At 38.7% G+C, this 26,019-nt stretch overlaps 2 protein-coding genes across 6 annotated transcripts in view; one reads left to right on the plus strand and one right to left on the minus strand.

Moving 5' to 3' along the window:
* Positions 1 to 2,602, plus strand: part of RASA1 (RAS p21 protein activator 1) — a 66,515-nt gene extending 63,913 nt beyond the window's left edge. Inside the window, exon 25 of the mRNA XM_035309770.1 lies at positions 1,737 to 2,602. Coding sequence (XP_035165661.1) covers positions 1,737 to 1,820 — 84 coding nt within the window. The 3' untranslated portion in view covers positions 1,821 to 2,602. The remainder of the gene's footprint in view (positions 1 to 1,736) is intronic.
* Positions 2,412 to 14,609, minus strand: CCNH (cyclin H). 5 transcript variants are annotated; one of them, XM_035309773.1, is made up of 10 exons: positions 14,440 to 14,609; positions 14,231 to 14,353; positions 12,983 to 13,056; positions 12,506 to 12,716; positions 12,064 to 12,227; positions 10,097 to 10,167; positions 8,300 to 8,411; positions 7,692 to 7,752; positions 6,902 to 6,970; positions 5,420 to 6,287 (listed from the first exon to the last, which is right to left on the minus strand). In XM_035309773.1, exons 1-10 carry the CDS (start codon positions 14,554 to 14,556, stop codon positions 6,255 to 6,257), a joined length of 1,035 nt encoding a protein of 344 aa, XP_035165664.1. In that variant the 5' UTR covers positions 14,557 to 14,609; the 3' UTR covers positions 5,420 to 6,254. The 5 variants fall into 5 exon arrangements, 4 of the variants coding, with proteins under 4 accessions (XP_035165667.1, XP_035165668.1, XP_035165665.1 ...); XM_035309776.1 differs by lacking the exons at positions 5,420 to 6,287; positions 6,902 to 6,970 and adding an exon at positions 2,412 to 3,216 and having other exon boundaries at positions 14,440 to 14,588; XM_035309777.1 differs by lacking the exons at positions 5,420 to 6,287; positions 6,902 to 6,970 and adding an exon at positions 3,987 to 4,176 and having other exon boundaries at positions 14,440 to 14,588.
* Between the last annotated feature and the right edge of the window lie 11,410 nt (positions 14,610 to 26,019).

The raw sequence follows: 26,019 nt of genomic DNA on the forward strand, positions 1-26,019 counted from the left end.
AAGGTTTTTCAGGTTTAGAGAGGAAGATTTTAGTTTCTAGAGGAAGCCTGCATCTGTGAAACTACTGACAGTTTCTCTAGGTCAGTATTTTAAGGATCTTGTTTGTTTCAGCTTAACTAAATTTACTTCCCCTAGCTTTCTATTGCTATCTTATTTCTGCTTCCTAATTTTGTAGTACATTTATAAACAAACATGGTAAGCTTTTCTAGCAAACCTGTAAGTGATTAGTTTGTTCCAGCTGTCAGGCAGGCCTACTGTAAATAATTAAACTTCCACATGGCTCTATAAAAACTCAAAAAGGAACCCCTTCAAATTACTTACTGCGTTATCTCAAAGTTCTACAGAAGTAATATACCTCCTTTGGGACTGCTAATAATAGTGAACCTCAAGTAAGGAATTAAACTTGCCATACGGTAACATTTCTGTGTATTGTGCTGTGCAGGCAATAGTGATTTGAGTAACCTACTATTTGATGCTAGTGCTTCCACGGCAGGGACAGTTGCACTTAAAAAACCTCTTACTAGCAACTTCTTAAATTTGATTAGTATCAGCTGAAACCACTGATGCATGTTCAGTGAAACTAGCAGGGGACTCCCACAGAGGATTTTCTGAGGTTTTTGTTTTTGTTTTCATTTCGGTTAGTGAGGTTTACCCTTGGTTGTTTTAGTTGTGGGGCTTTCTAGAGGAGTTGTCTTTGTTTTGGAATGATTCACTTTCAAAGAGGTTAAGTTTTGGATATTGATAGCTAATTTCAATTAACACTAAGTGTTTTCAAATACCTTTTTTAATCACTTTCACTATTGTATTTCTAAGGCCTTAATTTAATCTCAGGTAAACCATAAATCTGTATGGCAGGTTCTTTCAGCAGAACAAGAGCCCTTTTACTGGAATAATGCATATTTCAGCACTTTTTTTTCCCAACTAGAGCTGCTGAGAATTTCTGTGATGATTTCTTAATACAAGGAATTGAAAATAAAATAGGAGGCTTTTTATCACAGCACCTGAAATCTAATCCAGTTCAATAACAGCAATCTACCTCTTCATTGGCATGAGAGAAAAAAGTCATGTTTGAGTTCATAATTGAGTCATTGTGGCTGATAGTCGTGACAAAAAACACAAGCAATGGCTAGACGAGCAAGGCAGGACAGAAGCTTTCAGTGCTAAATACACACGCTTGGACAAATGGGTTATGCTTTTCTTCTCATAAAAAAAAGAGTGGATCTTCAGAAAAACCTTATACAGATAATGATGAAGGGATGTGATCCTCTTTCCTTGATATACTTAACTTCGTGTGTCACAGGAGAAATTCTCAGTTATGGGTTCCTACGGACAAAATTCTCTTGCATTTTTTTTCCGCTTTTCTTCCTAATTTTGCCCCAATGGTTCAGGACCACCTATTTTAGTTAGAACAGTACTTTCATAATGACAAAAATGATTGAACTCCCAACCATGTGCTAGCAGTATACTTTCTTACCCTGTGTTTAAAGACGAAAGAAGCAAGAAGATACATGGGTGCAGCAGCAAATTTCACAATGCTGTGTTAGTGTTCCATTTTCAAGTAGTGTCCTACTGACTAGGAAATCAGAGCTGTTGTGTCGTGTTCCCTTCCCTTTTCTTTATGCTCTAAACTACATAATTGTAAGTCTGGTAGGGTAATACTGAAAACGTATCTCAAGTAAAACTTTTGTTTTTTACTAGTTGCTAACATATGGTTGTACTGACTCTTTTTTCCACAGCATGTTCTTAAGAAGCTGTTGGCTATTACAGAACTGCTTCAACAAAAACAAAATCAGTATTCAGTGTCCAACAACATCAGGTAGCAGCCCTCTACCTGAATTCTGCATGGATCCAGCATGCCCAACATGGCAACTCACACCAGTATCACTTTCTTCTTGCTCTTGCCAAAAATAGCACACCCTGTCACATTCCCAGTAATGTGTGAACTATGCAAAAAGAAAACAAAGATTCTGTTGGTGAATGATTGTACCAGCAGCTTTTTAAGCTATCTGTGCAGGACATTTGCACTTTTTTCCACTTGGAAACAGTTTTCACAACCTCTGAGCCTTGGTGTACAGTTCACCTTCCACAAAGAAAATGCTGTGACTGTGTCTTGAACTTTAAAATTATTTTCAGCACCTCTAATTGCCAAAGTTTTGCTGTCTTGTTGGAAGAGAATTATCAACTGACAAAGAAAGAAAGGTGTTGTTTTGACAGCTGCATATAACTGGATAACATTTCTTACTGTAATTTCTGACTGGTTACAATAATTACGACTTCTGACTGTTTCATCCACTTTAACTTGTATTTACAGTTTTCAGAATTTGATGTTATGGTAGGAACAATCTTTACTGTACACTTTTATACCATGCTGTTTCTCTTGCTGGAATCATGTTGAAAGAGAATATGCAGAATGGGTATTGTCAGCTTTATTTTTTGATGTACCACTGATTCAGTCTGAATAGTTCTTCCATCAAGGACTGTATATCCAGATAAATCACAATGCTTTTGTAAAATGTTTACAACAGTAAATAATTTGAATTAAGTAAATTTATTGATCATTGTATCAGACATGCATGCATTCATTAAACCATTTTATAAAATATGTATTGGTTGGTCTTTTGTGTACTGTATGTCTACCATGAATCTTATTTTTATACATGGAAAGTCAAGTTTTTAAAATAAATCAAGCTGCAGATCAACTCTATGGAAACTTGCTAACTTTGGTTGCTGTGGAGATTTTTTCCTAGTGTCTGCATATGTGAATGATGTCCCTCGAAGTGTTCATCCAGTGTCACTTTGGTTTTAAGCATATATCCCCAGAAAAGCATTACCATGTCTAAATACAGTGTAACAGACCGAAGCTAAGAGTTTGAATAAGAGAGATGGGGAAAAAACTTAATTTGTGCCACTCTCTTATGAGCCAAGAAAATGGCTGTTACCAGTATCAGAATTTTAACTTAGAATACGCAGTTGATGCTGGGGGGTTCGTCCCCATTCATGACAATTCTTGGGAGTGACCTGGTAAAGAATTAAAGGATGCTGAGATTCACTGGCAAGATATGAGATACCACATAAATAACTCTTGTGCAACATGAACACAGATGTTACAACATCACACAGTATCTCCTGTCTATTCAACTGCATTTTGCATTTACTTTCTTTCTAATTTCTGTGGAATTTATCTTTGGGCCTTTGCTGTACTCTAGTACATTCTTCCTAACATGTCTTTAGGCTTGCTGTTGCTCTCCATTTGGGCCATCTGTTTCTGGAAGGTAGATTGCCCAGTACTGAACCTTCTGCTGTAAAAAGAGCTCTCAAGTGCCACAAGTAGTGTATTTATATCATACTAGTAAGTGTACTTAGTAGGTAGAGCTGATGCTCTTAATACAGCCTAGTAAAAGTTCCTATAGCTGCATTTTAGGTGAATGTATACTAAAACTGCATGTGTTCTAAAACAATGTATGAAAAGGAAATAGAGCTTGCTCTCCATTTAGAAGCTGTGTAAGTAGTTAGGAAGCTTTTAAATTGTTCTCCTCTGATGCCCTTGGGTAGGTTTATCACAGCCACTGAGATCATGGCTGCAGGAACAGGAAATACAGTAACAAGTAAGTCACAAAATTGTGAATATTACTTCCCATAGTGTAAAGTAGTTGCTGCAGCCTCTCAGTACATTTGAGAAACTCTTCTCAAATGCAGAAAACGTTAGGGGCAAGGTTATATTCTTTCAACAGTGTCAGTAACAAACTTGGGAAGAGGGCAGGCATGTTTTGCTCTAAAGCACTTAGATCTATTACCAGATTTGCTTTCTACTTGCATTTAATCACTTTGCTAAATGCCAGGTTTGACTTCAGCTACTGCCATGCTGCAGTGCATTTCTTAACGTCACTTTGCCACTCTTCTGTGCCTGACAGATTTCTCTAAGCAAGCATTTCTTACTGATGTTTGACCTTAAATGGATGAGGGTTTTATAATGGAGCTACAATTAATTAAAATTGAACAGTAAAAAATGCTTTATTGCAAATATATTAAATAGCAACAGAACAAATACCTCATGCTACAGGCTAATGAACCTTTGGCAGACAGGTTCACACGCCACAGGACAGCAGATACTGCAGTGGTAGGATTCCATAATCAGGGTTACACCAAGTCCACAAGCTCATCATCGGTCCATTCTTCCTAAGGGAAGGAAAAAAGCAATGCCTTGAGCTGCACAGCCAGAGGGTAAGTTTTGCAGGAACATGGACCAGCTGGTATTGCTGCACATGGTATCAGGGTAACATCCCTTACATATGCCAGCTGAAGAGAGTTCAAGTAATACAAATAACGTCACTTTGATCTCTTCGACTGTGCCTACTATCAGTAAAAGATGTGAACAGCAACTTTACACTGATTTTAAAACTTAGTTTGTCTGTCCACCTTACTTGACATGCATGTGTTTCTGCCAGGACTGGTGGAAGACAATACACAGCCAGGGGCTGTTATACTTCTGACAGCCAGCAAGAATGTCAGTCAACATGGAAAAAGATGAATACAAATTCATGCAAGTCCTACACAGAAGAATGTTCGTTAGGCTCCCTCCCAGATTGTCATGATGTGCTTGACCTATGACTATAGGTAACAATTGGTGAAAAAGACAAACGGTATTTTATTTCCTGGCAACTCCCAATGATCTCAGATTTCTGCTCAAGCTTCCCATGTTGCTAAATGTGAGAACAGTTTAAGATGTTTCCCCTATTTTGTTGTAAGACTCCACTTAAACTTTGATCCCCGAGTTCATTAAAACTGTTGTCACTCTACGTTTACACCCACCCACTGTGCTGTCTTCCGCAGGGATGATGAAACCAGAGGTAACTCAGTCACATAAACACATCAGAGGAAAAGATTTTGTTTTCAGCTAGTGGTGGCTTATACCAAAAAAACCAACTGAAAGCCTCAAGGGATAGACCCCAGCTTGTTTCTGTAAGCATGCTATAATGCTTATCAAAGAAGGAGAAAACAAACAAACAAAAACCCTTATTTTTTTTATGACCAGGATTTAGTACGTAACAGCACCGTTACATGAAGAGACTACAGACTAAGAAATATTTTAACTAGTGGTGACTAAGCCCTTTAACCTTAAAGCTAGTTACCCATTCCCAGCCTCAGAGTCACGAAGGTCGTTTCAGCAGCCCATTTTCACTGCCTGTTTGAGGTTTAGTTCATCCTTTATATTACAAACACCTTTTCAGAGATTTCCATGGGAGCTCATCCTGCAGCCTTTTACTAATAACTTGCCTTCTTTATGGCTTCATTACTTTTGCAGTTGAGTCATCAATGATCAATCAGTAGCCTCTGCATTTCTTCTGTCACTGCAAATTGATGGGCTTGCCGTTCCACTCATGGCTTCGGTATTGGTATTAACTTCAGTTATAAACTAGTAATTGAGGGGAAAAAATCTTCATGGATTAGTCTATCATAGCCTAATTGCTTACAGCTATAAATATAATTAATATCAGCTGGCTGCACATTACTGAAACCTCAAGATTTGAAAAGTATGCACATACGAGAGACTTTGAAAAGATTACTTTTTCCTTTGTGTCCCGGCTATTTCAAGTATGTGCCTGCATGTGGTAATTACTGACAAATGAAGAAGTACAAACCCTTGGCAGTTCAGATACATCAGTATTTAAAGTTTCAAGAGCTGTTAGGTCTGTTTAAGAAGGGTTCATGAAATGCTGCACACTATGTCAATTTATCCAATCAAGTATATTCCTTTGGAAAAAGTATTGTGAATATAAATTACTCCATAAGAAACCCCGAAAATCAGAACTGCCTCAAAACAAAGGTATCAGCATAACCAAAGTAAGCTAAAGTAAGATCCCTTCCAAGTAAACTGGGGAGTAACTCTCTACAGCTTATTTGGAACTATTTGGTAAGTCACTTTGCAAGAATGTGAAAAAGTCATGAAAATGACAATGTAAGAGTTGCCAGTTACTGTATGTTCCTTAAAGACTGGCAGTTAGAGGACATAAGACAAAGTTTTACGGCATTAAAGAGTTACCATAAAATGTGCCTGAGGTTCCACATTTCATTGGCCAGGTGAGATAAAACTATATGATCTTTAAGGGCCCTTCCAACTGAAACCATTCTACGGTTTTATGGCTTTACCATGGTAAGATTGTTTTTCAAGTTGGTGCTGTAATGACTAACTAGAAACCACTGTGATAATTTATATAATTCACAGAATCACAGAAATGTAGAGGTTCACAGGGCCCTCAAGAGCTCATCTGGTCCCACCCCTGCTCCAGCAGGGCCACCCAGAGCAGAGTGCCCAGGCCCGTGTCCAGGTGATTTCAGAAGATCCCCCAGGAGGAGACCCCACAGCCTCTGGGCAGCCTGTGCCAGTGCTCAGCCACCCGCACAGCACAGCAGTGCTGCCTGGTGCTCAGGGGAACCTCCTTGCTCCAGTCTGTGCCCGCTGCCTCCTGTCCTGGCACTGTCTTCGCTGCACCCTCCCTTCAGGTACTTATGGACACTGATGAGATCCTCCTGAGCCTCCCCTTCTCTAAGCTGAGCAGTCCCAGCTCTCTCAGCCTCTCTTCCTGTCCCTCAGTCATCATGGTGGCCCTGTGCTGAGCTCATCCTTGTGTGCTGGTGGACCTGTGCTGGACACAGGACTCCAGATACAGCCCCATGAGTGCAGACCGGAGGGGAAGGATTACCTTTCCTGACTTGCTGGTGATACTTGGTCCACTGCAGCCAAGAATACTGTTAGCTTTCATAGCAGTGAGGGCACACTGCCAACCCAATTCAACTAGTTTTACTATTTAAAAACCAAAACCATGCATTTTATGGTAAGATTGACAGATCACTCTCTATATGTACAAGGTCTTCAGTATCAATAAAACTTCCATTAAAAAGGGTTCCTTACAAAGCTATTCCTCCACCAGAATGTAGCAGTGTCGTCCACAATTTCTAGACAACAATACAACTGAAAGTTACGAAAGGTGTTCAGATTAGATCGTGAAGGATTACTCTGTTTTCATTTGTTAGATTACCCTCCCCCCCGTATTTATACCTGGACTCACAACCTGAGGTACAAGCTACTCATCTGCACTGCTTGCAAGTCGTGCTAGCAAACCAGCTACTTCCACCTTGTTCAAGAAGCCAAAGTAAAAGAAAACAGTTTCACAAACACTGGCCAGCTGAAAAACACTACCTAAAAGCTTATGTGGAAATGCCTGCCTGATGCATTTTTTATCAAATTCCTTTTGCCGAATCCTGAGCAGTGAAATTCTACCTGTACAGCTAGGATTTCAGTTCCCGGCCTTACAAAACCAGGACTTTCATCATGGTATTCCAAGCCAGTTTAACAGCTGTTTTCCCTCAGTGGTGTCACAGAGTTTCAGAGAGTGGAGTAGAACTACTACGCTTCATCTTGCACTGTGGTTTGGCAAGAGACTTCCTAAAGCATAAGGAAGAGCAGGAAGGATGCTCTCTGTGTTCTTCCCACTCCCCACAGAACATATGAGTAGTAAAAAACACTCCGAAATGCAGGCCTGTAGTAACTCTGTCTCATTTTAAAAATGAGCTGAAAAATACTCCAAGCAATATGTGGAAGAACATCAGCGGCAGATGTTTGTCAGTGGCTGTGTCAATTTCATCAACTGTTAGAGTGGAAAAACACGTATTTGTACCATACATTTACTGACCTCATCCATTTTAGGCTTTTTTGCATTATAGTCATCATCTTCACAACCTTTCCTCTTCTTCCTAACCGCCGTCCAGAAAAAAAAGTAGGTTATTTATTTCCAGAGTCAGTCTCATTTGACTACAGTATTTAAGATCATATCATAAGCAAATGTGTCATAAAAAAAAACACGTAGTCCCAACTGACAGCTTACTACAAGTTCACAGTACGTACTAAATTGAAAGGGCTGAAAGAGTTAGCAAGTCCTTCACCACTCACATAATTCTTAAGAAAGCATTAACCCTTTACACAATTTGCTTTAATCGCATGTTTTTGAAGCCCATGAGTTTCATGAGATGAGATCAAGAGGTCAGATTTAGAAGCCACTCAGGATTCCACTTCCATGTTACAAAACAACCACTGCTGGGGCCTGCCGTGCAAATCAGCATAGAGGAAAAACATCTAGGTGTTACAGAAGAACTGCGTGAACCTGAGAACCAAGACTTTGAACAGACACCCTTATGTTTGCATTGACATGCTTTCATTTTCATTCACTCACAGTTCAGTCAGTATTTCCATAGCACTATAAAAGATTGAAATTTAACAAATTACAGAGTAGTATCTACTTACAGGTTGGTATTAAGTGAAAACTCCGGACTGTGACACTTCTCTAATTTCTGTTTTAGAGCCGCAACCTCTTCAGGCCTTGGCAGTTCATATTTCTTTATCAGATTTTTCATGCCTACAGTGGCAACAACACAGTTCTAAGCAAACTAAGTAATTTCTGCTGCACCCTGTGAATTACACAATGTCAGTACCAATCAGTAGTGTGGCTCCTGTTACTGCTTATCCCTCATATTTAAGCTTGAGCCAACAGTTCATCTCCTTTTCCCTCACATCTCTGCTAGGTTTTGAAAACATCACATCTATTTTCCAAACAGACTTCAAGACACTGTGAGCCAAGTTTTACCACCTTAACAGAAAGCTTCATAACTAAAATCCTTACTTTTATTTGTCAGACCATTAGATATTCCAAGTTCTGACCTGCTCCAACTCTCAAATCACTTGCTTACTAAACTTACCATCATATGATGCACACTGACTTTGGCATATCCAAGATTACATAACCGAGGCTTGACTATCATTTAAAAACAGAGGATTAATTCTAAATAGCATCAAGGAACCGCAGAAGCTCAGCACAAAGGGCTACACTGAAATAAGCTGCCAGCATCACATTTTTTGGTTTTCATCAAGGCAAATTACAGAGTTCACATTACTTTGCCAGCAACTTTCAAAATCAACGGATATTTTTTGTATTCAGCACTGTCTCCTAGTCTTAAAAAAATGTTTTCTGTCTTTTATGAATGCAAATTAAATTTACAAGTACCCTACAAGAAAGAAGACCTTCTCTACCACCAGTTCTATGCAAAACAAGCCATTTACAGATCTGGCACCTCAACTGCCTCAAAATTTTCTGCCAGCCACATTTATGAAGGGTAATTTAGGGTAATGCTATCTTCCACAAAGCTGCAAGTGAATATGTGATCCCAGAGTTCCTTCGGCATTTCAGTAAGAGAAAGAAACCTGACGACTAGGTTTGTTAGCAGAAGAGAGAGGTAAGAGTACCTCAAACTTTATAAATTCAATTTAAATTGAATTTGTAGACCCTGCTGACTTGCATGATATATTCACCACCAAAGTCTGCTTAGTCAACAGACTGGATATTTTCTTTTCTGTGCTAGTACTCACCATTTTAAATACAGGCATTAGTTTACAATATTAAAGAACTGAATGCATTCTTAAAATTCCATACCTCAACTGTCATTTAATATAATGATCAGTACTCCCCACTGTCACAGCTAAACCATGCTAGCATTCGTGTTTTGTTTTTTATATGTGTACTAGCAAACCTAAACGTCTTTTGAAACACCTTTACAGCTGCAAAGTAAAAGTGAGGTACAAAGGCTGGCAGATCACTTATTTAGCTTACAAAAGTCACCCTCTGGCGGTAGAAGTAGTTATGTGCAGCTTTTGCCAGAAGCTGTACTCTCAAGTCATAGTGACTGAAAAGAAGTTACTCATCCAAACGCACACAAAACCATTAACTAGTGCTCAAAACAGATTTCTCACTTTTGAATACAAATCAGTTACTAAAAAAGTCAGTACAACATATATGATTTGCAAAGCATCAGACTCTTTACCATTTTGATTTAATTTAATAACAAAGGTAAGTCTGAGTGTTTTCTCCCACTGCATATCCCTAGACATTGTACTGCCCACATTTTACCTACTCTATGCAAGCCCTGAGGTGGAGAAAACCATTGGAAACACACTTTTCTGCTTAAAACTTTTGTTGTTTGGAAAAACATATATATTTTTTTTTTTTCAGAGAGACAGCTTTTCATTTTTTTTCCAATGTTTACTTACATTTCATGCCATCTAGTAACTTGGCCAAGAATGTTCTGTTTTCTTTCAGCATAAGGCTTTCTGATAAGTAACTGTAAGGAGAAATGAAAGAATAATTTCCTAAAATAAAGTGCCATAATTACTTGTGACAGCTACCATTAGTTAACAAAACTCCTATTTCCATCTGCTGAAGTGTTATAATTAGACTTAGTAAGAACACTTCTGTTGCAGAAGTGCTATAAAGTGACAGAAAAGCAAGTCCTTCACTTCCAGCATTCTTCTGTTCCTCAAAGTTCCTTTTAGTAACAACATTAACACAGCACACCCGAGGAACACCATCACACAGGTATTTATCACATTCCAGTGTTTAAAAAAAAGGAAGATTTAAGTGAATTTAGATGAAAACATAAGCTATGAAACATATTGAACGCATGGTGCAGGACCCCTGAGTAAAAATATGAAAAGTTTAGAGACTAATCAATCTCACTTTCAGCTTCAGCACTTGCTTTCTCATTTATGCTTCCAAATCTTAAGACAAACAAAAAAGGAAAAAAAAAATGCACACACCAGCAGTTAAAACCACAAGATACATAAGCAACAATCCTTGTCAAGATCTACAAAAAAAAAAAAAAGCAGTTTATCCCTTGCTGGAAAGAAAGCTTGCATTTAAAATCCAAGGACTCTTAAAGCGTTATCAGTCTGTACAAGCAGAAAACTTACTTATAATATAAACATACTCTGCTGTGTCAGTTGCAGCTCACAGTCTGAAGCCCCAGCCACCATGAAGACAACGTTAATTGCTACAAGCTGGCAGCTGCTCACTTAGTGCTGCTGCTCATACAACTTTAAGAGCCCTTTGCTGACACTGTAACTGGAGACTAACTGGTAGCCATCATTTGCCAGAGACAGGTTGCTGTTGTTTTTCCTGTAATTTCTTGAAGACTGATTTATACATGCCAACATCTGGGACCAACAGATTTTCAAGCCTCTGCGTTCTAACCCAACTCTGTTCTGCCAATGCAGGGACCCCTACTCACAGGCCAACAAGACCTGTGCTGCAGCTTCTCTCACGTGCAGCAGCTGAAGCTGATGTGAAACAGTGACTTGTGGCAACTGTAGGTGCTGATGGGTGACAAAGAATTTGGTTTTTATGAGTAGACAAAACTCACGTAACTTGAATCACATGCTACCTACAAACTATTCTAGTTTCCTTTATATCCAAGCTTTCTGAGTTTTGATGTATGGAGTACAGAAAATAAGTTCAGGAATGAAATCGACAAGTTGTAATAAGCACCTGAACACTGGCACACTGTTCTGAGAAGACAGTGAATCCTGAAGAGCATTCTCTCACACTGTGGAAGATTCTTTAAACAAAATGGCCTTAATAAACTGTCTTTCAGGGTTGGTATCAAAGCCCTTCATGATGCCTTTAGAAACAAGTGGGTAGGCCACAGAAAAGAAATTGAGCTACTTAAGAGCACCTCCTCATTAGTCTATTTCTGTGCACACGGATGGTTGTACCAACCAACTGCAGCTCTTACAGTTTGGGCATGGCTAGTAGCCATCAGTGCAGAAAAATACCATTTGACTCCAAAATCTTAGGTATCTTAGAAATTCTTTAAAATCTTACTTTTTTATTTCAGTGATTCTTTAGGTGTTTCATACCCTCACTTTCTACTGCATTTCCAGTCCATTCACTCCGAACTTCACGATCAGTCTGAAAACCCTACTCTGCTCTAATCAGGGCAAAACTGTCACTTTGGAAGAAGCAAAAAAAAACATTTCAAAGGAATATAAAAACCAGACACCAACTAACTGCACAGCTCCTGCTTTTCAAAGTAGAAAAAAAAATCACTACAGCTTTAGTTTTGAAACATACTTAATGCAGCAGACTGCTAACTACCAAGTAAACGCATACTTCTACTAGTCAAGAACATCTAAAGTTTTATGCAAGTAGCAAATAAATCCCTCCAAAGAAATGAAAATACCTCTCCATATTAATTCCTGCTCTTGAAGCACTAGATAGGATAGCAGTGAGAGCTATCTGCGAGGGAGTAAAGAGTAGATATGCATCTGTCAGAGCCACTCGATTGAGAAAGTCATCAGCCGTTTTCCTCAACACTTCAGGATTCTCCAGCATCGGATAACGAGTCTAGAAAACATTTAGGAAAGTAAGTAGCTGTTCCTGATCTTCCACTCATCAGCTCAGAACACCAAACTCAACAATATACTATAAAGCCAAAGAGTAGCTGGCCATCTTATTCAAAATAAATGACGTTTAAAGAGCACAACAAAACAGACCTCCTTTTAAACACCCGCCTATCACTTTACAATCAACATCATTAAGAGCACACTTAATTTTTCTAACATAAGCCATGACATTTCTCTTACATTAGCACACGAAGTATGCAGCACATAAAACATTATTACCTTCAAATCAATTAGGAATCCCTCAAACGGCCTGTATGGATTGTGCACGATAAGATGGAAGTTCAGCTGCTGAATAAGTAGCAGTTCATATTCCAGTATCTGTTCAAGAGCTTTTTCCTGTCCAAGAGGGCTTTCTCGAAGGTTACCAACAAACTGTGCACTGGACACATTAAATTCATCTACTTTACAGGCCAAAAACGCACATGTTAGCCTTGAGAAGGTTAAAAGGAAAAAATAAAAAATAAAAATTCATTATTTGCAGCATCCACTTTTTCTTAAGTTCTGTGAAGAATTATTTTTTTAATCTTCAAAGTATCATCTTTAGAACACAAACTTTTCCAAGCAGAAACAGAAGGCGACCAGACTAGGTCTTTACATATATTTAATCTCTCAGGTTTTTTTAATATCTTAACAAATGCTGAGTATACTTCTAATGTTTAAATTAATATGGTAATTCAAGGTGTGTTGATAACTCACATTATTATCCGAGGATGGTACTCCATCACTGAGTTGTTGAGGTAAAAGCGTTTGAAATACATGCAAGCTGTTCCCTACATTAAAAAAAAAAGGGGGGGAGGGAAAAGTATAGAAGCAAAAATAGATTGAGAAAAAATAAAATCACACAGCATTAACAAGTGTGAATATATACTAGATGCATACAGGACACAATACAGGCACAAATGCCATACCATTAATCATTCCCAAATCTAGTACATTTGTGGGTGTAATAAGCTTACAAAATTGTAATTTGGTTATCTTTTCTGCCATGTTTAGACATACATTTAAGAAGACTGACAAAAAGGTTGATGACATCTTCATGAGAATCTGACATTGACACAAAATTTAAGAGACAGTGACGGTCAATTTCCCTGCATGTTTAAAAGTGACACTTCTCTGGGTGTCTGTAAGTACCTCAGCCTGTCACTGCTGAATTTCCCGCTGATCTGAACCCCACCAGCATGAAATCAGGTAGTTCAAACCTGTTACTTGGGAAGTTTGACTCAGCACACTGAGCTGGGGCAGCCAATTCTCAAATATAAAGTCAGGTTTCACACAGCATATAGTGGCAGCCTAATGGTGCATAATAAATGCACTTTTAGCAAGATGTTAATCATTTTCATTATTCACCACAATGGCCAGAAAGGGAGATAGATGACTGACGACACTTCCGAATGACTAGCTGGCAGAAGGTGCACAGTTTAAGTCCCTGCTTCAACGCGCCGACCGCGCAGGGGACTCTTCTGCCTTCAAGTCACTTCAAAGTTCCTTTTTTTCAAGCCAGGACAGGTGCCTGAACCAGCTCACTGTGCTCAGATGCACGCCAGTGCTGGAAGAGCAACTGGACCATGCACCTCACCTTTGGGACCCCTTGTGCCCCCCCGGCAGCAGCGAGGCTATTCTTTTGTATCATTGACTCGTGGAAATAAATTTCAACGAATTGAAACATTTGTATCATGAATTGTATCATTGAAAAGCTCTGGGTTTGTTTCTACTCCTCGATGATGGGAGTTTCTACTCCTCGATGAAGGGCTGAGAAGCTACAGTTTTTAAGACTGGTGCACTATCCAGAAAATAAAGGGAGAGGAAAAGCAGCCTGAAACGCGATATGCAGCACCGGAGAGGTGGAAAATAAAGGGACATTCGTGCTCAGACAAGCAAGCAGCACGCCAAGGCACAGGAGAGGCGTCGGGGACCACAAAGCACGGGGTCACGGCGCCTGCTTACCACCACCGACCGCGGCATGGCAGGCTTAAAGACGGCGCAGAAATCCAGCAGCCGCTTCTCGTAGTACTTGCAGATCGCCAGCTCCTCGTGGGGCTCCAGCAGGCACGGCTCGCTCGGCGGCACCTGTGAGGGGACACGGCAGTCTGGGACACGGGGCGGGGGGGGAGGGCGCCCCTCTCCCCTTACAGCCCCATGGCCCCCGCCGCCACCTTCCCAGCCGCCGCCACTCTGCTGCGGAACTTGCGGTTGGCATCGGCGCGGCTCCGAGCCAGCTCCTCCTCGCTGCCGAAGGTCCAGTGCCGCCGCTGCGTGCTGCTGTGGAACATGGCGGCGGCGACCGGCCGCCAACTGTCACCTTCCCAGCGGGGCCCTGGGGGGCGGAGAGGGAAGATGGCGGACGCGGGGCGGGGCGGGAAGATGGCGGATGTGGGCGGGCTCAGTCAGGGCAGGGGGCGGCCTCCAGGCGTTGTTCTACGCGCGGCCACGGGAGGAAAAGGTGAAATAAAATCCATAACCACCATCGTTAGTCTGCTCCTGCGTCTTTTCACGTAATGAAATGTGAACTTTGACAAGGAAGGGGACTGGGGTCTGGCCCGGAGTCAGCGTGGCATGAAATACCTGCTGTTCCAGTAAACCCTGAAAACGAAGAATCCCGTTTTTCTTGTGATGATGTACCGAAAGGACTTGTTGCCCTGCTTTATGCCATGGTCAGCCTTACATTTGCATATTTCATTGCAATAATGCATAGCTATAAAATGCAAATTCCTATTTATTTTTTTTTTTTCTCAAGCTTCTCAAACATATTGTGTAGCGTGCTGACATCAAAAAATAAACTCTCCTTGTTCCAATGCATTTCAGTTTTGTTTTCATCCATGTACCTAAAAAACCATGTAATCCATCAATATAAAATAACAATACATTCAGGAAAGCAAAACAAAAAATAAAAAACAGGGAATAATACATGTTATGCCAATTGAAATCAATCTCCATGAGTTTTCAGAGAAGCAATTGAGAACAAAGGGTCCTCCAGAGGTTCTTCTAGTCTTTTCTCCTATGTAAAGTTTGGATTGATTTCATAATTCCTAACGTGTATCCTGTAAGTTGATGTATAGTCTTCATCAGTGTCTCAGTGAAGGTGACTTACCAACACACCATGTTAGCTGGGCCGATCATTTCACCCATCACATGGCACTCTCCAGAACTTTGTATATTTTCCCTGTTGCTGCTTTCATTTTAGATAGCTATGTGGGTTGGTGTGTATAGTCAAGCCAATGACCATTTGGTTACTTAAGTTTCTGTTTGGTCTCTTTTTCTAGATAGCGCATACCTAATTACCAGAACTTTCTTCCTTTGTACTGCTCTGCTGAAGGTGTACTGGGGGCCTTGCAGGTGTTGTATGTCAGCATTAGTGGTTTTGGACAGCCGTGTGGGGGCTTTGTGCATGAGGCTTCAAAAGCCCTTACGTTAGCATGAGTGGTGTCAGAAAGGACATCCCAATCCATCAGGAGATGTGTGGTTTCATTTGTTATGCAAAATAGAAGGCACCCAGGTGCATGAGGGGAGGGGAACCTCTCCACACAGCAGATCAGTGCAGCATGCCCTGGGAAAATCCATCTAGGGTCTACTCGATGCTACATGAATGTGGGGTCCCCAGCATCTGAAGGGACATTATCTGTATATTTATTTTCATTTTGGCGTATTAAAATAACTATTTTATTAAGGTATTCATTGTTGAGCCATTCACATTGAGATGCAGAACTGAGTTGAGGAGGAGGACAGGGCTGAGAAAGAAAGAGAAGAAGCCTCAGCACTGTGCAGGTACTGTTCAGCATTATCCAAAACGCTGCTGTGTAATCAACAGGATTTTACCCACAAATTCAAATCACAGCACCATACAGGCTGCTATCAAGAAAGTTACTTCTATCCCAGCCAGGCCCAATACATACAGATAGGATGATTCAGAGCTCCAGAGTAGAAATGAAAAATTCAAGTCTATTTGAAAACTTTATAAGGGAATAATGAGAACTTTGGCAAAAAATGTATGATAAACTTTTGCAGAATAGCAACAAAATATATCTCCTTCAGTTTTATCCATGTGAGTCTGCAGGTTCATACTACTCACGAGTTACTCAAAAGTTTCCTGTTCCTCCATCATAATGATTAGACAGAAAAATAAGTTATAAAAACACCATTTAAGAGCCTCTGCTTTGGCAACCGTATTTTAAATATCCCTGCACATATAGTTGAAGTATGCAAGATAATTCAATGCTTCATGTTAAGCAAATGTAGATGTTAATAGGATTCTTAGTAAAAATGGTTTCTGGTCTGAAATGTCAGTTTAGGTGCTTTTCCTAAACTACATAGGAAATGTTTTAAGTGTCCGCGTTGACAGAATCTATTACTTCTTCACCTTAAACTTCAGCGGTGGAAAATCTTTAGTTTGAATTCAGAACTAGTTTGATTTTCTAGAGTGACAGATACCCAGATATCAAGTATACCAAAATAAGTACACCTTTTTGCTTAGCATCTAATCATATCAGTTCCATAAAGAAATTAGACAATCATAGGAATCGCAAGAATCAGTCAATTTACTGTGAGAGTTTCAGTCATCTCATGGTATCGCTGTCATGTAAAACATTGTAACAGTAAGAACATCTGTTTCTAAAAAAGAAGAGAACAGTAGGGAAGATAAAGCTGAATTTTAAATAAAATAAAATAAAAAGAAAAACAAAAATTATGTCTCTTGCTTTTCAGAAACTGTACTTCAGTGGTGTATGGGTATAATTTTAGGGACACTTAACAACAATTGACTTCACTGATTTTAGTCCTATATTGACTTTAGCTGGTATTATTAATGATTCTAAAGATCAGGCTGTAAGCAGAGACAGGACAATTTAGATAACACACTTGAAAAGGTAATCATAAAATACTCAGTCGAGACCCTGTGCAAATCTGTTATCAAGCCATGTGCAGAAATAAGAATTTACCGTTTCTGTTTCTGTGCTTTGACAGCAGCACTCTTCACAACTTCTTCCCTATGACACAATTTTAATGTGTTATCTCTTAATTCAAAAACTTAATAAAAATAGAAATGCTGCAGTCCTGCGCCAGGGCGCAGGTAACCAAATCTGTGGAGATTTGTTTAAAATAAAGTGCAGAGTAGGCATAAATAGTTTGTTATTAAAATCAGAAAGATAACAACAAGAGAAATTTATTTCAGAAACTGAAATGTAATGTTTTAAAGCACAACAAGTTAATTATGAAATGTGGAACTATGCTGGGCAAAGTAGCCCATTTTATTTTTTTTATTTTTTTTCTAGTTTCCAGTTATGGAAAGAGAAATACAGTGACTTTTCATAAGTAACTGTTTGAGTTATTAATCCATTAGTCTACCTCCTCAAGTGTAAAAGCTTGCAGTCTATCTGTTATTCTGATTTTAAGCATCACATGCACAGGACTATTTGTTCAGAATTATGCAAATAGTGAAATAGCAGAGCAAAACTTGTGGGATAATGAAAGTTATCCAGGTGCTTAGTCATTTGAAAATGTGCTCAGCAATTTCTCAGAAAAATTACCTTGAAGCATAAATAAGGTCCGCCGCCTAGGGCTAAATGTTGTTTTGGTTCAGGAATACATTTCTGAACTTGAGCTAGAATACTTGGCTGGAAAGAGAGCACAATTTATCTGCTTGTTATCAACACTTACCACAAAGTTATCCCTCCTAATATCGTACCTGAGCAGAGCAACAGTGCTCTTTAGGGAAAAAGTTTATTCCATATCTATGCATTGAAACAGCATTTTCTTTAGAACAATTCTGATAAGAAGTGAATGAGGGAAGGTAAAGGCTTTGATGCTTGCATGGGGAGTGTAGAGTGATTTAATGGTAGGGTGGGTGCACAAATGCAGATACCACTTGCTGAGCTAAAACGTGTATATGGTATAGTGTGTATGGTGAACTGTATGTCTTGTGCTTTCTTCTTTGAAGGACAATCTTCTGCAAGGCTTCCAGAACTCAGTTATAATGCATGGAGAATTGCTGAGAGAACAAATGGTAATCCTCAGGTCAAACTCAGGTACGCTGGCATCCTTTGGCTTTGTCCAACTTTGCAATTCTCTCTCTCTCTTTTTTTTTTTTTTCTTCTTGCTTTTTGCTTCTTGTTATTATTTATTTATTTATTTATTTATTACCCTTCCAAACAGCAGAGCGTTGATTTTAGGCATATTTTCATGTATGAAGGCTTCTTGTAAGTGCTCTTGCTGTGACTCCCTGCCTCACCCATTCCCCAGTTACAAGACAAGTCTGCCTGGATTTTTTCTTTGTTGCATCCTTTGCCTCAAGGGGGTTTGGGTGAAATGGACCTGTGTCATGGAACTCATATAAAAATAGCTGGTATCTTTCCAAGATCCTGAAAATGTTCTGTCTCTCCTATAAGCTAGGACTACGTGAGTAACACACAATTTAAATTTAGAATAAAACTTCTGTTGCCTTCAGTATGAGCCAGCTGAGGTTCTTACTGTCCCTCTACAGTCCTTTGTAACACCAAGGTCTTAAGGTCTTGAAAACAGCCTGTGTGTGTTTTTCAAGCCTTCATCACATGGATTCACATGTAATTATGCTATGGTTGGTGCTGTTGTTGGCATAGATATGGCCTGAACAGGAGCATTTATTTTTTTCCAGAAATGTGTGAGGAAAAAAAATGTTTGTTGGGGGGCGGCGGGGGGGGATATTTAATATAAGCATGCAGCAGCCAGTTGAATTGTAAGCTTCATTTACAAAGTACATCTATGAAAATCATTACAAGAAATGCAGGTGTGGATCTTCTGAAAAATATGTTGAGTAGCTATGGGCATAGGGAGAGCACCCTATTCATCTTTTCACAGAATGCATCACCATGTGCTCACTTTGAATTAAATCATTATAATGAGTTTTCTAAAGTGGTTCTAAGGGTGGTCCTACAGTGATGTAGGAAAAAAAAAAAAACATCCACAGACAGGGGATGTTGTTTCTTTATTCAATCTGTATCCAAGCATAACACCACATCTGGAAGAGGTAGAACATAAACATGAAGAATTATTGAGAATTATGTTTCTGTCAGCTTCCATTGAGGAAAAAATAATATTTCCTATAGTACAATCAAGTTGATTTACACTTAGGAACCAGGACCTATTTTTCTGATCCACCATCTTACACAGGACATGCCATTTATCTTCAGTTTTCCCGTATTCCTGTTAAGGCTGCTGCTAATTAACCTTGTATTTATTTATTTCTTTATTTTTAGCAACCATAAATGACAAGTGCAGTACAGTGGCCTCTGAATGTTAAAGCACTGTGCTGATACTCTAAAGGAGATATATGCTGAGTTTATCATGCAATGTTTTTACAGTAAACCAAAGACAGGAAACACGCAGTCAAGTCAACGTCACACATACTCTAAAACTATGGAGGAGCTGCATTTCACCAGATGATAGAGGAAAATGTACCTGGGATTATGTGAACGGTGAAAAAAAACAGTAGGTCTTTGATATAATGATAAAATTATTTGCCTAGTTTTTAAAAAACACTCTATCTAAATATTAATAAGGTAAGAGAACTGGAATTTTGTGAAGCTACTGCCAGGGAAAATTGTTTTCAGACAGAAATATTTTCAGACTGCTGCTGCTGATTGTATTTTCCTCATTTCATGTTCCCTATAGGTCCCTAGCAGATCGGAATCCAAGAAGCTATTCTGTTGCCATTCAAATCAGTAGCCCAACTCCTCATTATTTCAGGGAGATAAAATTATTTTTTTCCCTTAATTCAGCTGAGTCTAAGGATAATTAATTTCCTATTAAGTCTAAACTAAGATACTTTTGTTATTTAGCCTATAAGATGAGAAAGAGTTAACCTTGCTGATGTTCTTGGAGAGCATTACAAAGCCTAAGATGGGGAAAAGTACATTTCTTTATTACCATAGGATTTTAATATTAGCTATTTTTAATACTGCTGAGAATTTGTCAGTAGTCCTAAATTTAATGTTTGAAATACCATGTTTTAGTTCTCAGTCTGCTGTACATATGAATACAATATCAGACTGAGTTCTACTTGGCTTTACAACAATTGGCTTTACATCAATGGTCCTAACACCCAAATACTAGTTAGAACCATATTTTCACCTTTCTTGCTTTTGCTAGGTAGTATTTTACTTTCTGTATGGTCTTATTGATATCAGTGAGATTCTTTTGTAGGAGTGCTAGTCTGTGTTAGTAACATGGACTGGTCATTCGTCCCAGTGCAAAAAACTGCATGTGCACATAGCTATAAGTCATTTAGTGTAGATATTCCATACATAAAGATTAGAAGTCTTCGCAAAACTTCAAAATTTAAACAAGGGAAAAGGGACCAGAAGCAGCATCTGGGAATTCCTGACCTTCACATTTTTTAAATCTCAAAGAAAGCCTTTTGCATTTAATATTGTACAGCTTGAAGTGCACACTTAGTGTGTGGTCTCAAAGAAATCAGAAATCAAGGGAGCAAAAATTAAATGTGCTAATGTAGAGATGTTTGTTTATTCTTAAATTAGGGGCATCACATTCATTCAGCAGTGAGAACTGAATCCCTTCGGGGAAATCAGAATTACATACTGCCTTTGATACAGCAGAGAACATCTGTTGAACTCAGTGGAAGATTTGCCTAAGGACTGAAAGCCAAAGCTGGCTTTTATGTAGGAGAGTAGTTAGTATTTTTTGCCTTTCTTCACTGACGTGCCCTGAATCATTCATTAAGTACTGCTGCTTCCATCCCTTGTTTCTTGCTTCGCTGTTGCTTTCTCGCTGTTACCCTTCCTGACCTTGCCTGGGTGTTCTTGACCTTTCTTTTCAATTTCTTCACAACTCCTTTCTTCCCACTCAATTCACTCCGAGTATATCATCTCAGATGCCTATAGTTAACTTATTGATGCTGAAAGATCATCATTGGATTTCTGAACAGAAATTAAGAAGGAATGGGGGACTCAGACCTCTGAGTTGTTCACTGCAACTGCATACTCAGAAAACACTGCTATGATGTGTTTGCAAAGATTTATTTGGAACCAAGTGTGCTTGAAATGTGGTTTAAAAATGAAAGCTCTTAGGCAGTGCAGAATAAGAAAATCTCCTGAAGACCATATCAACAGGCCAAGTAGGCCACTTGCAGCCTAGAGGATGTGTGCCGGATACCTCCTTTGCATTTTTTTTTTGGTTTTCAAATTTTCAAATTCTTTCTTTAACCTTTATGATCCTGGACAACCAAGATTGAATGTGGAACGGTAATTTTGTTTTGTTTAGCTCAGGCAGATACCAGTTTTGTGGATAAATCTGAGCTACAATACCAGATTCAGGTCTGAATTTTGCTAGAATGTAGTATTCAGAGCTGGGGCTTTAGTTCATTTTAATGCAGATGAAAAAGGTCCGTAGCAAAGGTAAGATTTGATGCAAATTACCTAAAATTTCAGGGATATTTGCTTCTGATGTTCTTTCTGAGATCTTATTTCAAATTGTTACATGATTGCACAACATTCCAGGATATGATTGGAAAGGATAAAGATGGGCTGCTTTTACTACAAATCTGACATTTGTGTTGACCCTGTGGGTACAGCCTGCAAAGATCCAAAAGCTTTCTTTCCTGTCCTAAGGCATGAAAACACTGAAAATTAAAGTTGCTTTATGTGATTACTTATGCTTCTTGTTACGGCTTACTAAGTAGAGAATCTCATAAATTCCATCCACAGCTGAGGTCATAACGGGAAGTAAACTTTGAAATTAAAATATTTTGCAAAATTTGTACTTTTTTCTCATCCTACCCAGCACCCTTTACTGAAAGACGACTCATGATGTGTCCTGGTCAGGATCCCCATTTCCAACAACTGCAGTAATTTTTTCTACTACCTTAGAAGTGAGTGGTGTTACTTGCTTATTTGGCTTGCTCTCTTCTCCTTCCCCCTATTGCCTCTTCTTAGCTAAAGAGCAGATGCTGTGAGGAAGAAAGGAGAGAAATGACTGTCTTTCCATACCACTCTTTCTTTAGAAATAGGGCACTTATTAACCAATTGCCTTTCTCTCTCTCTCTCTCTTTTTTTTTGTTTGTTTTGTTTTTCTCTAAAGAAGAAGAAAAAGGAATAGAATATAAAGGAATATTTATGAAATTCAGAAGAAAGAATTGGTTCACTCAGCAGCTCCTGGCCTTTCAGCTACCATGGATCAAAATGTTCCTCCTGTTGACCAACTTTGCCATTAGAGCTCCCCGTCTGGCTTGCTCACAGGGCCTTAGGGGAGAATGCTGATCTGAGCAGTAAAGAGTCCTGTGTGCCACTGCCTCATGTCATCTCCATTGCCATTCAGCTCAGCGTGATCTATGCTATTCTGAAAGTTGTTCTTTGCTGGACTTATGGAGGTAATTCTTCACTGAATTCCGCATTGTGTAAGCAGCTTAAGGTGGTTTTCCTCTTCCATCTCACTTCTTTATTGCGTTAGATTTGGCAAGGAAACATTTTCTTCTTTCTAGTCTGTAGGATAAGCTAAAATGAAATAACTGGATCCCCGTGAAGCTAAAGTACCTGAAATAACTGTAACATAAAGGAAGCTGATGGAGGTTGGCAAATGTTTTTAGAGCTTCATTGCAAAGATATAAAAAAAAAAAAAAAATGAATGAGGGATTTGGGAAATACATGCATGAAAATTGTCAGGCAAATCAGATAATATGAAAATTCATGTACAAAATACTGTTCCGACCAGCTAGCCAAAATATGCTATTAACTTAAGCCCATTAGGGGGTAACTTTCTGAGGGCTAAATAACTACTAACTGCATGTATGAGATTTCCTGATTTAATAATCACTGATATGAGAACATAGAAAGTTGCAAGAAATGTTATAGATCTTCCTTGTTGCTACACAAAAGCAGCTTCCAGGCTGAAAAAGGGCTTAAGCTGTAGAGGTAAGGTACTTGTCATCTGGAACTGGCTTTGCAAATATTTAAATTTCACTATGCTGCCTTATGAGACATATGGGGAGAAAACAGAGGAGGGCTTTGGAATCTGCACCCTGACATGCATTAATAACCCTTGGGTTGCAAGGGGTAGTTCAGAACAGATTCTTCTCAAATTAGGCTTTGCATAGGAAAGAAAACCTTATCTTTCCCAAAAGACTGCATGAAAAGAAATATTATTAGAAGTATAAGTAGTTCACAAGAGGACATACAATTTTCTCTTGCCCCTTCAGGAAATAAATAAATAAATAAATAAATAAAAGTTGATTGTTACTCTGTAAGTCTAAATGGCCTTGAATTTCTTTAAAGGTATTCTGATTATTGTGGTTATTATTCTTGTATGTATTTTGTCATTTTGTCTCTTCCTTGACATTAAGTAATTAACAGTTTTGGACTTCTTTCTACCAAAAAGCTCTATGATGTTTCATATGTTCTGAAATGTCAGTGTCAAATTTGTTGTCTCATTTTTCCTTGGACATATGCCCTACAGAGTGGGATAGGAATACTTCTTGAGTTCTGGAAAGCCAGTTCCGCACCTGGAGTTGAGTGAGTTTATTCCTGATTTATTTTTGAAGCAGGAACAATGAGATTATTTTAATTAGTGCAATGATTTATTATCAAAATGAGAATAATCTATCAATGCTTTTGAGTGGGCTTACATAACAGTAAGCCCACTCTTCTGCATCTAGATGCATCTTCTGCATCGTCCTTTTTCACCTGGACAATGTAGTATGTGTAAAAATATTACATTCACATGAAACTGCAGCCTGGGGTGCTCTGCAAGTACATTGCAAAAGAGGAGTAGTTTTAAAGGAATTTTGAGAAAATTGTGTGAAAGTGCAAAATACAGAGTCAACTGTACAAATACAAGATGCAAAGCACCTGGAAAAGTAGTTATTCCTTGGAAAAAAAAGGCAGTTATCCCTTGGAAAATTGAATACAGACCAATGTCATGCTGCTGCAAATGGATCTGACATTCTGAATATTATGTTTTTCTATGTAATGCATATAAGGCTGGAGCATTTTACTGTCTGGGGCTTTTCCAAACCAAACTAAACCAAACCAAACTGAACCGAAGCAAACCTAAGCGAACAGAAGTGAAGCAAAGTGAAGCGAAGTGAAGCAAACTAAACCAAAGAAGAACGGGTACACTTCAAGATTCCAAAAGAAAAAAATAATTAAAATAAAATAAAATAAAATAAAATAAAATAAAATAGTGAAAATTCTGGTAGTCTTGCAAAGATGGGAGTTATCTGAAGTAAAGAGAACAGAAGTCTGGGGAATAAAATGTAACAGACAGAAAGCCTTCTGCTTCTTTGGAGGACAGGAGAATGGGCTGAAATAGGAAAGGAGGACACAGTTCAGGTGTTAGTAGAAATGTAGGCTTGCTGTAGAAGAGATGTTTCCTCACTGAGTGTCAGAAATGCCACAAATAAGAGGTGGTTGTTACTTGGCCAGTAAGGTATGTTATGAACTGTAAAATTTTTCTTCAGTCTCATGGTGCTATGGTCATACTAATTGCCATGTAAACTGAAGTCATATGCTAGCACCTTGTGTGTACAGTAGAAAGATAAATTTATACTAAGATCAAAGTTTAGAAATGTTTTTATTCTCACTTTGCATACAAGCATGTGCTGTATGAATGCAGTATTCTTGATTTTATCGTAGGAATTTTTTCAAGTTATGAAATGAGCTACCTTACATGGTTGGAATATGGTACACATTTCATTCATAGGTATAATATCATTTTCTCTAGATGGTGACAATCACAGTCATTTAATTCTGTGTAATACCTCAGGCTCTGAGTGTTCTGCGATGCTCAATGATACATTTTCAAACATAATTCAAGCTTAGATTATGTGAGATTTTAGTTCAAGGGTCATGATTTACTCCTGTGCTATTCCCAAAATTCTGAACTACTTTTGAAGTGATGCATCTGGAAATATGATCAAAATATGCCTTATTCAGAAATTTAAAAGTGAGCCTGTATTAAAAGTATTTGATGTTGAGGCTTACAACACACCTACCATGTTAAAAATTAGAGTTCTTTTATGTGTATGCCAAAAGGGAAGGATGGATCTAAGAAAACTTCTACTATGTTCTGGGCACGAGAGGATTTCCTGTTTCAAAGTTTACCTGTGGAAAAAAATAAAACACTGTATTGTTTCCTGTAGATAAACAAGTCGAAGTTGGGTACGATATTCCTTTAAAATGTCAAGGGAGATATTGGTGGAATACACAGGATGTCACTTGCATGTCTATGGTTCAAAACACTTGGTAGAAAATGGGCTGACAGACTCTCCCGGTAATAGCAGATAGTCACATATTAACTCTAAGCATGTATTATATAGTTATTTACAGGAGGAGACGTATAACCTGTATAAAAACCTTTCCCAATAGTGCCAGGCCAAAAAAGCAGCTTTCTTCTGTTACTTCAAAAATAATACCAGATCTGATCAGTATGTTCTGGGTGTGAGTTATCACATCTGGTAGGACACAATTCTTGTGTCTGCAGAGCCTCATTTTTAAGAATGCTGTGGTTATGTTTCAAACTGTGAGGTCAGTGGACTCACAGGAAAGTAACAGGAAAGAGATCATAAAAATGGTTCATGGGGAGAAAATATTGCAGGCATCATACAGAAGTCACCCCCCAAACTGTAAGGAATTGACCCATTCTTTGTATGAGAGAACATAATTGGCAGAACAAGTTGTACTTCATCTCAGTTGTGGGTCAGAATCAGTCCTCATTTTTATTTGAAAAAAAAAAAAAAGTCATGTTTTTGAATCAAA

The sequence above is a fragment of the Oxyura jamaicensis genome, chromosome Z, assembly GCF_011077185.1.
Source record: "Oxyura jamaicensis isolate SHBP4307 breed ruddy duck chromosome Z, BPBGC_Ojam_1.0, whole genome shotgun sequence".
Taxonomy (NCBI): Eukaryota; Metazoa; Chordata; class Aves; order Anseriformes; family Anatidae; genus Oxyura; species Oxyura jamaicensis.

Excerpts from the sequence above, each read along its gene's own strand:
- CCNH (XM_035309773.1), bottom strand. The coding sequence starts at position 14,556 with ATGTTCCACAGCAGCACGCAGCGGCGGCACTGGACCTTCGGCAGCGAG. Across the intron at positions 6,971-7,691 it reads AAAAGCCTAAAATGGATGAG|TTGTATTGTTGTCTAGAAAT; the intron begins GTCAGTAAATGT and ends CGTAACTTTCAG. Across the intron at positions 6,288-6,901 it reads GGAATAGCTTTGTAAGGAAC|CTGGAGCAGGGGTGGGACCA; the intron begins CCTTTTTAATGG and ends TGGGTGGCCCTG.